Source organism: Panthera pardus, unplaced genomic scaffold, assembly GCF_024362965.1.
Source record: "Panthera pardus isolate Hobbes unplaced genomic scaffold, ASM2436296v1 HiC_scaffold_24, whole genome shotgun sequence".
Lineage (NCBI taxonomy): Eukaryota > Metazoa > Chordata > Mammalia > Carnivora > Felidae > Panthera > Panthera pardus.
In genome coordinates, this window is record NW_026526810.1 from 110165804 (window position 1) to 110179952 (window position 14149).

The window sequence follows — 14149 nt, forward strand, 5'->3', positions numbered from 1 at the left end:
CCTGTTATGGTGATTTGAATGGCAGCTTCATGGGCCTCATCTCAAAGAAAATTGGTTTTCATTTTTTGTAATCTAGGAGAGGCAGTTTGTGAGCTGTTTATACAAAGTTTTCAAGAGCCTGTCTTTCTACCGAACAATAAACCAGAAAGAACGATGCGTAGTGTGTTGCTCTGTCAACGGTTTAGAAGATCATGATGCTTGGCCGCTACAGCAACGAGCCAGCGCAGTAACGTCTACTCAGATCTTAGACGAGGAGTAGAGACCAGCTTCGATGGCTTTGCAAGAGAGCTTTCATTTTTTGTGCCTGCTTGAGGTGCGTGCCTCAAGAAGCCGACCCCCTATGGGCTACAACAGGAGGCTCCCCAGCTCCCCTCCTGCTAGGCTGTGGGGGGCTTGGCTGTGTCCCTCCACCCCAGGCCGCAGCCCCTGTTAGAACATAGCTCTGCACGTTCCAGCAGCTTCTACTTGTCTCTTCAGACCTCCTAACTGCACCTCACTGTTGCTAGCCCAGGAACTTCAATTAAACTCTTCAGTTACTCCCTTGAGTGTTAGTTACATCTTGTTTCCTGCCAGTACAATTTAATATACAGAAAACCAAATCTGCCCCCCAAAAAGATGAGCGTATCAGGTTGGTCATCTGACAGGTGAGCTATTTACATGCTATATTTAAAAAAATATTTTTAGTGCCTCATATTTTATAAAGATTTCCCCCATCTTACTTGATCCTTACAACAACACACAAAGGAGTTACAGCAGTAGTAATAAAAATCATTAGCATCATTTTACAGGTGAAGAGGCCTGCGCGCACAGACCTGTTGAGCAGGAACTGGAACTTGGAACTAGAAGACTTGAGACCGTGTTCCGTGCTGCCCGTGCACCTGTAGTCACCGACAGTACTTGGGTATTACGGCTAGTGCTGCTGAGAAATCAGGAAGGGGCGTGGCGCACATGGGAGCGTGCAGTGCTAATCATTCACGTTTGATCACCCGGTAAATTTTTCTGGCGCTCACCAATGATAAGCTTACTAATTACCAGCATTCTGAAGCGTTTAGTTATTTAGACTTTGTCCCTGTATCTCTTCAACCCTGGCATATTGACCTGCACTTCGGTCCCAGGAAATTACATACACAGTTGAAGAGTTCAGGTGGCCACCATCACTGTGGGGTCTTCTGGAGTAACTTTGGTGGTGTGCCCCTGCCCAAGAGCACAACTAAGCATAAATGCTGAGCCATGAACCTAACATGCACTCATACTTTTGTCCCCTCAAGTTCAAAGTTAAACCGGTTCGTTCATTGCAGGACCTGCAGTTTAAAATCCCTGGTCCAGCTCATCTAATGCAGTTTTCCTCACAGTTCTACATTGTTTCTGTGGAGCCGAGAGCCCATGGGTGGCTCTTCAACCCAACTTTGATCTCCCCCCAAACAGTGGAGACAATAGGACCCCTCAGGAGAATACCAGGTGAGTTCTGACACGTATGGCCCCATCCCTTCTAAACTTCTAAACTCTTTATTTAACACCTGTTTCATAGCCAAAGTTTCTTGTTGGTCGATCATTTTAATTTCTCTTAGGCTTTTTAAAAGGAAGGGGGTGGTTCTTTAAAACCTCTGATTTCAACTCAGCAAATTGGTTCTTAATCTCTGGTTAGCAGTCACTGCTAATATATTTGGTCTAGGTTATATGAAAAGAGGTCAGACTTAGCTGAGAAGTATTTTGGTCTCTTTGCTTGTGACATAGTATCCCAGAGAGGAGTACATTACATAGTCTCAGTGAAGCATTTTTCACTTGCAGGTGTCTTGGGGCATTTTGCCCTGTTCCCAGGTGACAACCAAAAGTAGAGAATGAACAGGTGGTGGGGCGGCAGCACTGAGCTATGACGAACTCCTACCTACGTGGCCTGGCGTTTGCTTGCTTATAGCCTAGCAAACAGAGATGAGCGAACAGTGACCACGAGGGGTGCCTGGGTGGCTCAGTTGGTTGAGTGTCCTCTTGATTTTGGCTCAGGTCATGATCCCAGGGTGGTAGGACAGCCCCAGGCCAGACTCTGTGCTCTGCAGAGCCTGCTTAAGATGCTCTCTCAAATACAGATATATTTTTTAATGCCATGAGGTAAATACCTGCTTCACATCCCATCTCGCTGTGCAGCCACCTTTGAATTCAGCTGGCCCAACGTGTTCTGGAGAGCACAGACAGCCTGCTTGGTGTCCCCCTAGGAGGGTCCCCAGAAGTGGTCTTTGAGACCAAGTTAGCCACACTTCGTGGTCAGCCCTTGATCTGTCCTGGTCTGAATCCTCCACAGTAAGCCATCTCTGAAGAAAATGGCAGGCTGAATTTCGCCTCCCCTTCCTTTGGTGTATGGTGCCGTGTCTGCCTCTCCAGGCTGCCCACCGCATGGCCCCTGCTGTGGGAGTGACCTTCCTAGGTCCCTGCATTCAGAGGCTTCTTGTGCCTTACAATAAAATGGCCTCTGGAGACTAAATCATGTGTGCCTTACCCCTTTGGCCCATCTCTGCCTCCCGCCTGGCCTCAGGACACAAATGTTTCAAGATCCACCTTCCCCTGGGCCTCCAAGCTAGCCGTACTGCCCCTTGCCATCTGTAAAAGTCCCAGTTAAGTCTCAGAAACCTCCAGAAAGCTTAGATTTCCCAGCACTTGCCACAACCAGGCGTTCATTATACGGAATAAGCAGTTTTTGCCAACATCACTGCCTTTTAATTCTTATAACCCTGTGAAGTAGGTGATGGTCACTCCAATATACTGAAGAAAAATAGAAGTGACTTGTTCCAAGTCTTCTAATAAATGACAGAGCCAGCAGGGTCTTGGCTCAAGTCTGAGAATCTACTAGGCCCCTTGTGCTTAAAGGAATGGGATTTTTACTTTTCCCCTGGAAATTTAAGGTCTTGGGTCCAGTTTGACCTGATTTCCCCTTTTAATATTTACTCATTTTTTTTTTTTTTAATTTTTAGCGTTTATTTATTATTGAGAGACAGAGCATAAGCATGGGAGGGGCAGAGAGAGGAGAAGACAGAATCCAAAGGAGGCTCCAGGTTTTGAGCTGTCAGCACAGAGCCCGTTGCGGGGCTCAAACTCACAACCCACGAGATCATGACCTAAGCTGAAGTCGGATGCTTAACCGACTGAGCCACCCAGGCACCCCTAATATTTACTTAATTTGAGAGAGAATCTCACGCAGCGTGGAGCCCAACACAGGGCTTGATCCCACGAACCATGAGACTATGACCTGAGCCAAAACCAAGAGTCAGATGCTTAACCAAATGAGCCACCCAGGCGACTGACCTAATTTTCCCTTCTGTCCACTTTCCTCAAGACCAGCCATCTCTGTCCCCTACAAGTGACCTCCGGACTGGTTGGCCTGCCTTTGCTCGCCTCTCCTGGCTTGTTCCTCCCACCCACCTGCTTGCACTCTTGGCTTCATTTGAATAGAAGCAGCTACAGCAAGAGCAAAAAGGACTTGCTCTACAGAAGCCCAAATCAGAGCAAAGGCACCCAGATACAAATGCTGCCAATAGCCCAGGGCAGCCAGAACTGAGGTGACATGGTGTCTGGGAAATGGAAGGGAGTGGTCTAGGGATGGAGCCAGAACCTGGAGGGCGATTCAGGCTAGAGTTAAGGATTTGATATCAGGATAAAGTGGCAGCTGAAATCATGGCAGTGGGTGAAGTCACTCAGTATTAACATTCTAGATGGACACAGCCCACCAAAGTCCACCAGACCCAGAAAGACATGCTGTCGTCTACAAATGGCAGTTTCAAAGATGGTGCTGGTCATGAGCATCTCCCTAAATTATACCTTCCCTAACCCTATATACCCCATACCATCTGCACATCAGTTTTCATAACTTTCCCAGATACAAAAAAAAACAAAAAACAAAAGTTGCACCAGGTGTAATTTAACGGAAGGTAAAACTCAAATTCTAAAACTAAGTCCATTGGTGATAAAAGCCATGATAAATACCATCATGGGTTCAATTCTCTACCCCACCCATTGATGGTAGTTATGAAATTGAAAATGCAAATATTAAGAAAAACTTAATTTTTCAACAACTGGGAAGCTTGGCTCCATTGGTACAGGCTAGATCAACTTGCTTAATCTCTAAACCAGTTTCTCTGATTTTTAGTGACAAGGAAGCACTACTCTCCTTTATCATGAGAACCTCTGAGGGCCAATGGAAATGATTAAATGTAAAGTTAAGCTCTGATTAAAAAAAAGGTACCTGCTACTATTTTAAGGTCACTGTCTTATCTGGAAATGCAAAAGAATTCTCAGCTCAAGGAGGAGGAAGGAAACTGAAGAGACACTCTCTCTACATTGCAATGCCAGCAGGATGGGGTGCAGACTCAGTACGGCAGTTAGGAGGCCCGCCTGTGCTCAAACCCCAGCTTCAAGTCTCCTTAGCCAGGCGGCCCTGGGCTTCTGAACGTCTCTGAGCCAGTAGCTTCAGCTGTAAAACACAAGCACTACCCCCTGCCTTCCAGTATGGTTGTGAGAATATCAACCATATACAGCTCCTAGCATAGTCCCTGGCAGATAACTGGCACCTGTATATTGGAAGTCAAAGGAGCAGAGAGAAACCCAAAGAATGTGTAAGGGTCCCACTGCGTCCCATTGCCTCGGAGACCGCTTGGTTCTCAGCCACAGCTGAAGCCTTTCATCACAGCTCTCGGAGACAGCTTCCCTAGCCATCTCCTCCACCTCGGAGCAAGTCCTTCAAGCCAGAAATTTGTTTTTTCTAAGTAATCGCTATGCCTGACTTGGGGCTCAAACTCACAACTTGAGATCAAGGGTCGCATGTTCTTCCAATTGAGCCAGCCGGGCACCCCAAACCAGGAATGTATTAAAAGTCTTTATGCAGCCACCCCCTAAAAGAGGGGAACTAATCTGTGCTATCAGATGCCAAGAGAGTGGGCTCTCGCGGTGGCAGATATGTTCTGTTTCTTCATCTGGGTGCTGGTAAGACCAGAGTGTCATGCCCACGAGGAGGAAGACAGTTGAGGATGGACATGGGAGTGGAACAGAGAAGACCGGGCAGGGGAACGAAGAGGGAAGTGACAGATAAAAAGGTAGAAAACAGTTTTTCCCCAGAGTTTCCCTAGGTTGATAGCAACACATAGTCTCCTGTGAGAGGACTCCCCGGGACTGCAGCCCCACAGCTACGACTGAACCCTGAGAACCCAAGTCATTAAGCCGCTGCCACTGCCTGGCACGGGTTGCCTACTTGGGGCCAGCTGGCCCCACCCGCTGTGGAAAGCTCTGACGAACAGCCCAAGTACAAGGCAATGGCAGGGCCAGTGAGCCTGTGTGGAGCCCTCGCCACCAGAAAGTTCTAGGAGCGTCAGTTATCCTCTCTAAAGGAATAGCCACTAGGTTCCCAGTTAGCAAACATCTGGAGGAAGCCATCTGTCTAAAAACTGGGGGAAAATCAGCCCATCATCATGACATGAAAACCCCTATCATGGTTCGTGGTATTTGGCTATGCCTTTAAGTTCTTGTTAAAGTCACAGTCTGAGGTATTAATGGCCAAACACTACCACTCTAGAAACATGCCTCTCACTGGCTTCTGCTCTGAAAGCCACCAGCTACTCTCCTATCGACTAGAAAGAGGCAAGATTTACTGATAAAGCAAAGAGCACAGTCCATATTCAGCAGGAAGATTCCTTTATAATGGCGAATTTGATAATACACAGTACTAGAGTAGGCCCTGAGTCACTGGGCCACAGGAGGCAGGAAGGGAGCAGGTCTGAGGACCAACACATTCCAGGGCTCACGTCACACTGCACTCATGCCAGGAATGACCGCTACGTACCTCCCTGAAGTTCGGCCCACCCACCAGTTCAGTCAAGAATTACACCACATTTAATTCTTCGGTTTTGGCCACTGAAGAAAATCCACCATGACGACAGGATTTCGGCACAACAGTCTCTTTCCAGTCATGAGAGATATGAATGTCCCGGCTCTTGATAAGAAACAAGTTTGACTTCTCTTGCAAGAACCAAAGAGAATTTTTTTCTTTATTATCCGTCGAGATATTTATATATATTTAAAACAGTCCATTCGGTGCACTGTTTCCCTGGAAGATTTCTCAAGGTCACCCCTCCAGTAGCTAGAGGGGTCATGTATCAGGGAACAAAGAATTAAGACACTTCAAAATAAGCAATAAAAATCCTAGTGCAACACTCAGAAGCAGATGGTGGGCTTGCAGGGTGGAGGGGAAGGAAGCAGGTGCTGTTCAGGGGCAGGGTGCGGCCTCTGGAAAAAGCCAAGTGGACACAGGAGCATCAATAAGCAGGAAACACTGCTGGGGAAGGCCTGTTTCCTTCTGTGCTCTCCCCAGTTCTCAGGGCTGAGGACCCTACCCCTCACCTTCCACCCACTCTGGTGACCTGCACGCTAAGTTGGGTAGTCTCTGACTGAAACAGGCCTAGGCCAGGAATGGGGATCCAATTCCAGAGGACCCAGGTGGGTTCCTTTCAGGCTATTCCAAGCAAGAGGTACCTGGGAAAAGGCAAGGAAAGGAGACGCTTCAAAGGCTCACAGAGAAGAAGCAAAAGGTGACTAGTAACACAGTGGCTCTGAACCTGGCTCTGTTGTGGGGGGGGGGGACCTGGGGCCACTGCCACCTTATCCCTGTGCTGGGGACAGACTGTGCTCTGTCTTCACAGCCAGCAGCAGCCTGAAAACGCCCCACATCCCTTTCATATGGATATATGCACACAGTTGTAGATTTCTTAACTGACATAAATGCAACGGATTCAGGTTCATTCCACTTTAAGCTGCTCGGTCCCCCGCCCTGAGGGGTTCACACGTTCGGCCCTGGCCAGGCTCCTCCCTCCCCCCACAGCAGGATAGTGACCCCAGGATGAGTAGAGGACACACACCATAACAGGTGCCCGGTGGGGAGGGCCTACCTCAATGAGACTTCTGTTTCTAACCCTGAGAACCTAAGGAATTGTGAAGGACTCGGAGAGGGAGCTGGGGTTAAAGGTCACCGGGCTTTTTATTGCAGTTAAAGCAGACTCGGACAGGATGGTCCCAGCCTCGAGAGGGGACAGCCCGGCGGTCATGGGAACACTCATCACAGAAGCCCTGTCCGCAGGCCCGGCAGTGGTGCTTGGAAAGCTTGATGCTGAACTCCTTCCGGCAGCTGTGGCAGTGCAGGATCTCGTGGTCAGGCACCCAGTACGCCGGCCTGGCCGCATCCTTCACCAGACCTGTGGCAGGAGCAAACGACGATGAGCGGGATACACGGACCCAGCACGCCGAGTCCCACCGGGCAAGAAGCATCCTCGGGCACCTCTGGCTCGCAGTCCTACTGCGCACAGTCCCCTACAGAGGCCTTCACCCCGTACCGTGCGGCTCTGAATCTCCAGAGCTGGCACCTAGGCACTGGGCTCCCGGGTGACCCTGAGGCACAGCTCCAGTAAGAACCACCGGAATAACAATAAAGCAGCCCAGACTCTGGGAGTCGGGACATCCCTTCGTTCCAACCACAGCTCCACTGAGCACGTGTTCGTTAGCAGCTGCAGGATTAAGAGACGGTTCCCTAACCCCTCAGGGCCCTGGCTTCCTCATCTTCAACAAGCCACATTCAAGAGCAGCTGTGGGGATTACGAGAAAGAATATGTCTAACGTTGGGACCCGCCAGCCAGAGAGCGCTCAGCAGGTGAGCCCCGTGGGGAGCAGACGGTAGGCTCTCTGTGCCAAGGGCAGCCCTGCTTCTCCCAGGTACCCTTGAGAGCAGATGCGACCTGAGCTTCAAGCCTGGGCAAACCTATTCCTATACCATCGAGTCAAAAGTTCATCTACTCACCTTCGAGCCCCAGTGGTGGTAAATCAGATCCAAGCAATTTTCACCACCACCCAACCCAGGAGCCTCTGGTTGTTCCTTGCAATGGGCAGAGACAGCCGAGGCCCAGCCAACCCTGCCTAAGCCTTCCGCACACGGGTGCGTTTCCCTTCCCCTTCCTCTCACCATCCTAGTTACAAGTACCCCTCCCATCAGGAGGTAAATAAAGATCTTATATCCTAAATGAAGAACTGACTAGTGAGGTAGATTAAAGACAGCCACAAATTCTGACACTCCTGCCCCTCCCTCAGACCCAGGCAGGCTTTGTGACTAGGGGAAACTAGAGTAGGAGTACCAGTTTCCAGGCCCAGACCTTAAGACATTGCTGACTTCTACTTCCTACCTCTCGGAACAGGAGTCCTAAGCACCCCGTGTTAAAAGTCTTAACGCCCACTGGAGAAACCATGAAGAGAGGCCTGGAGGATACATGGAGATGGGTTCTACCAAGCCCACCTTCCAGGCATCCCTGACAAAGTACCCAGGGTGTGAGTGAGGTTGGCTTGACCCCTCAAGACGGGTCAGGCTGCCATACTAGAGCATCAGATGGAAACTCTAGGCAATGCCACCTGACCAGAATAATAACCATTCCTGACTCAAAGTTGTGAGACATGATGAAACGGTGGTTGTTTTCAGCCTTTACATGTTCAGGTAGTTTGTTACACGGCAACAGATGGTGTAAAGAGATGGCCTCCAGGAATAAACACAAAGGTATGCAGAAGCAAGAAAATGTAAATTCTCAGTCAACTCCTTGCTGTCCAACTCAATCTAGGTCAGCAAACTCTGACAAAATGACAGCCCAGGGCACCGTGAAACCCCTCATCCCACGTACACTACACCCACCTAGTGGTATGTCAATGGCTGTCACTACAGCTCCCAAAGTGCTCTGCACGGCCTCGCCCACCTTCCGAGCAATCAACGTCCCGCCTTCGTCGTCAGCCTGTGCTTCGGTAACATCTGTGGACAATGAGAAAGGAAAAGCCATCACCTCTTAGGTCATTTCCCAAATGGAAAACTGGGGCAAACACTGTGCTACCCTATAAAGACTATAGGGGTCTGGGCTGTGGGTCAGGACAGACCCTGACACCAAGTGACCTCTGTTAGTCCTTTACTTCACTCTGGAGCTGTTTTAGAACCAGAAAGGGTCTAGGAATAGGACCAAGAGCCTTCTCCAGGAAGAAGATCCAGTCTAAGCCATGTCTGATAAACGCAGGACAGGGCTAAACCCCCCAACCCAGGACTAGCACCCCCTAGGACTCTATTAACAAAGAGCTTAGAGGATGCCAGCCAGGACCAGGGGAGCAGGTGCCCTTAGAAGAGCGACTGGGTTAGGAACAGGGTTACGGGGCGCCTCGGTGGCTCAGTCGGTTAAGTGTCAGACTTTAGCTCAGGTCATGATCTCTTAGTTTGTGAGTTTGAGCCCTGCATCAGGCTCTCTGCTGTCAGCACGGAGCCCGCTTCAGATCCTCTGTCTCCCTCTCTGCCCCTCCCCAACTTTCTCTCTCAAAAATAAACCTCTTGGAAAAAAAAAAAAAAAACAGGATTAGGCATGTGGGGGTCCACTTCCCAGTACCCTGTGCCAAAGAGAGGGTCCCCTCCACCCTTGCAGCCCCTGGGCCCCACGTTACCTAACTGGACATTCCTGGCTTCATAGCAGTTGTCACACACCCGCACTGGCGCAGGGCCCCAGCCCCGCTCGGGCACTGGCCGGGTCTTGGATGAACAGCTGTCACAGAAGCCCTCCCCACAGGCCCGGCAGTGATGCTTGGTGTCGTTATCTTTAAAGGATGTAGCACATTTGTTGCAGCTCTGTTCCAAGCCCAAAACAGAGAGGCAGGTATTATTTGTTTCTGCTCAGCTGAGAAAAGTCAGCGAGACCCAGGGGAGGACCACAGGCCTCCAGTCACATGGAATGCACCCACTGAAGCACAGCTGTGACTGTCATTTTCTTCCAAGAAATACCTGGAAAGGCACCTTATATCTATTTGGCTGAGTCACAGCGTTCTCAGAAAAACTATGTTAATTCTAGCCAGAAGACCAATGAGAATTCATTTTTTTCCTACAGCTTCCCAAAAGAGCCTTTGGGAAGTTGGTGGAGAGTGAGCTTCCCGTCACAAAGTGTCTGGACCAAAGCTGGGGACTCCCTTGATGTGGTTACTGTAGAGATTTACGAACCAGGCCAAATGACCTCTAAATTGCCCCTCTCCCTCCAGATTCTGTTATCTAGGACTTCAGACATCTATCTAACCAATAATAACTAGCCCCTCCAGGCCAAGAAACTAAAACCCACTGGAAAGAAAATCAGAGTAACACAAAGGGAAATCAATGGGCAAAGAGAACACTGGCTGCCTCGACGCACCCCGCCTCTTCTAATACCCTGGGAGCTAATCTGACTGAAAGAGAAATTCCACGCCTCCCTCACAAAATAAGCTTAGAATGAATGGGGCAAAACGGCACCAGCATGGGCCACACCAGGGATGCGGGTGCATCCTGCCACACCATACCAGGATCTGGGAGTTGGGCCTCCAGTACGCAGGGGCGATCTGGTCTGTCAGCCAGGAAGTTACAGCCTTGGTGGGCCCAAGGCTAAGCTCAGACACTGACTGAGCCATAAAGTTCATCCCATCCAAGAGGCGCTGGGCAGCATTGTTGTTGTCCTTCAGAAATCCATCGGTCTGAAATGAAAATGCAGGCTCCCATCATTCTCCAAAAAGAGCAAAAGGAAGGAAGGCGAGGGGTCTCAGGTGAGTAGCACACTCATCACGGTCAACTCAGAACCACAAACTCCCGGGCAGAGAAGAGTAGACCAGGAGTCCCTCTGGCTTCTAGGCAATACCACAGCCAACCAGTCATTACTGACTTATTCCTTTCAAGGCGACAAGATCTGGTGCACAGCTGTTCAATTCAGGCCTTACCTGCCAAACAACATGTACAATCCAGGAGATACTCGAGTGAGGATGGTACCTCCTCCAGGAAGCCCCCCACCCCAGGCTGGGTTTAGCCCTTCCTCTCGGTTTCTTCTGAGAATCCTATTTTCACATGTAAAGACAGTATCTGTTTACATATTTGGCTATTAGACCAAACCCTCTGAAAATAACCTATCTTCTTCATTTTTGTACTTTTAAGTGTCTAGTTCAATTCTGGGCATACAGTACTCAACCAACCTAAGTTCAAATAATGAAGGAGTGAATGAACGAACAGAAGGGGAGGGGCCTGTATCCTCTAATCCTAAGGACCATGAGGAATGTGGCCTAAAAGTGAACTAGGATATTACTACTTTCTCGGAATAGAACTATTTACCATAGAGACAACAGCTTTCACAAGAACAAACACAGATCCAAAAACAAAAGACATTAGTCATAAAAAGTACAGTGAGAAAATTATACTAGTTCAAGGCCACACTAAGTCCTTGGGACAGGATGGCCTGGCCCATCATGCCAAGAGGATGGGTTCCTGAAATGAGACCATCCCACAGGGACAAATTTTAGTGGGGCTGGAAACTGGAGAGAGGAGGAACAAAACACTAAGGACATCTTCAGTTTTATGAGCTGTAGGACCTGGAAAAGCTCAAGATGGCTGCAGGGAGGCCTGTCAGGCAGGCCTTAGGAGTCACCCAGCAAGTAAGGTAAGTTCCTTAGAGAAAAATCTTTTTTTTTTTTCCTACGAATAGAAAGTGTGTTTTGAATTACTGGCAATTCCAAGTGTGAGTTGTGGTTTGATGCAGAATGAAATCACCACATAGCTACCTCAAAATTGAATTCAAAAGTCAAATTAAAAAATAGGGTCTACAGTAATCCCACTTCTTAGAATATACTGCAAGAAAATTTCCCAGAAGAAAGGCTTTCTTACATAAAGAATGTCATAGCATTTTGATAATAAAAACATTATGTAAACAGCATAAATATTCAAAAAAGGGGGGATGGGGAGGGGCACCTGGGTGGCTCACTTGGTTAAGTATCCAACCCGACTTCAGCTCAGGTCATGATCTCACGGTTCATGAGACTGACTGCCCCCCATCGGGCTCCACGCTATCAGCTTGGGATTCTCTCTCTCCTTCTCCCCCTCCCACTCTCCCTCTCCCTCTCCACCCCTCCCCCACTCACACATGTGCTATCAAAATACACATTTTTTTTAATTTAAACATAAAAAAAGAGGATGGGAATCAAAATAAAGCATAAGACAATGTTACACAGTTGACTACAAAGGAAAATCATGAGAAGTGGAAGCAATGTGGAAATAAAATGATGGTATGAGGGGCATCTGGCTGGTTCAGCCAGTGGAACATGCGACTCTTGCTCTCAAGGTTGTGAGCTCAAGCCCCACACTGGGTGTGGAGGCTGCTTAAAAAATAAATAAATAAAAATAAATGGTGGGATGGGAAAAAAGCAGGTAAATGGCACGTAAATTACATTTGCATCTATACAAACATGCCTATGGAAAGGAGAATGTGAAAAAGTATTTCATTTGCTAAGGCAGTACAACAATAGGCCAACATTTAGTTTATTTAAAGTTCTCCTTCTAACATGGAGGGTATTAGGCTAAGTGAAATAAGTCAGGCAGAGAAAGATACCATAAGTTTCACTCATACATGGATCCTGAGAAACATAACAGAAGACCAGTTGGGAGGGAAAGCGGGGCGGGGGGGCAGTCACAGAGAGGGAAAGAGGCAAACCATAAGAGACTCTTCAATACTTAGAACAAACTGAGGGTTGATGGGGGGTGGGGGAGAGGGGAAAGTGGGTGATGGGCATTGAGGAGGGCACCTACTGGGATGAGCACTGGGTGTGGGACCACTGGGAAACCAATGTGACAAGAAATTATTTTTTTATTTTATCTTTTTTATATATAAAGTTGTGCTTCTAATATACATCCAGGAAGAAATGAAAATAACGGTCTCGAACAAGAAAGGCTCTCCAGATCCTGCCTTCCTAAACCACCAATATATTAAAATTCATGGTTAACCTGAATTCCAAACAAGCTCCACTTTTCCACACACATGAATAACTGAACGATACAAGAAGAAAAACAGAACCGCTCTCACCCCCGGCCACACGTGCACAATCTCTGTCCGTACCACCGTATCCACAGGATCTTGGTTCCCAAACCAGTACTGCCGGCTACGGTAGACCACGCCGCAGTTAGGACACTCGATCACATACCTACGAGGAAAGCAAACAGACCCTGTTACCCGGGCAGGTACCTGGCAGACGAACACACCAACAACCCTCAGCTACATCGTCGTCATTTAAACTCACCCAGACCAGGCATATTTTGCGAGACCCATCCAGGGGGAGTCAGTGGAAGCGGATGTCTTGGGCACTACGCTGACCTCCTTGCCTCTCTCATAGCAGGCCTGAAACATGGAGCACTCTGCCAGCTTCTTCTCTGTACACCAGACCCCCTGGCCTCTTTATGTCCCTGTCCAGCCCCCTCCCAACAAACCATACCAGCTGAGGGTTTACAGACTCGGGAGTCCAGCACATCAGAGGAGGGATCATTGCTCTAAAAAAAGCCAGTGCCCTGAACAATCATGAACTGAATGTGGCCCGGTCCCGGGCCCCAAAACTGAGCTGTAATTTATACCCATCACGGTCCATTCAACTGGGTTCCCGCAGGGCACTCCTGCTCTGGGGAAGAATGAACAGTCAATGGACATGGCCCTGGCATAGAAGCCAACAGAATAACAGGAAAATCTGCTGGGAAGTCAATAAATAAATAAACCAAGGGGCCCCAGCATCAAAGGCCTCTTGAGTTCTTTTGGTTAGAGCTGGGGAAGAAGTTCCCGAGATACTCGGTTTGAGTATCAAATTCTTTGGGATACAGTAAAGGGTGGCCCCAAGCCAGTCCTCAAAAGCCGAGCAGAATCCGCAAGGCAGCTGCGGGAGCAGGGAGAAGCTCAGAGCACTCACCTTGCAGGTATAAACCCGGTTGTCGTACTGGTGGGAGTATCTGCAGCGGCTCTTGGCTTCGTGAGGGACTCCTTCTTTCCCATGGTTCATGCTGTTCTTACATCCAGCCCTGAGTGAAGCCCAAAAGCTGACAGTGAGGCGGCTAAAGAAGCCCCCGCCACTTCCACAGAGTCTGAGCCGGAGCCAGACACAGGGCCGAAACCAGACCTTGGTTACGAACTGGGCCCTGAACAGTGAGCACAGAGGGCACGGCGCAGGTCTCAGAAATCCACATGCCTCTCTTGTACTTGAACCAACAGCACGCAAAGGCACTACTGGCCTTATGTGAGGAGAAAGGAGAAAAGGAGGAATCTCCTCCAGGAAAAGCCACCTGGTCCCACAG

At 48.9% G+C, this 14149-nt stretch overlaps 1 protein-coding gene across 2 annotated transcripts in view; it reads right to left on the reverse strand.

Moving 5' to 3' along the window:
* Positions 1–5656: 5656 nt before the first annotated feature.
* ZFYVE1 (zinc finger FYVE-type containing 1) overlaps positions 5657–14149 on the reverse strand; it is a 52822-nt gene continuing 44329 nt past the window's right edge. For both annotated transcript variants that reach the window (XM_019427046.2, XM_019427047.2), the window contains 7 exons: positions 13768–13876; positions 13114–13211; positions 12900–13017; positions 10363–10533; positions 9487–9667; positions 8702–8815; positions 5657–7226 (listed from right to left, as the gene is read on the reverse strand). In XM_019427046.2, coding sequence (XP_019282591.1) covers positions 6994–7226; positions 8702–8815; positions 9487–9667; positions 10363–10533; positions 12900–13017; positions 13114–13211; positions 13768–13876 — 1024 coding nt within the window. In that variant the 3' untranslated portion in view covers positions 5657–6993. The remainder of the gene's footprint in view (positions 7227–8701; positions 8816–9486; positions 9668–10362; positions 10534–12899; positions 13018–13113; positions 13212–13767; positions 13877–14149) is intronic.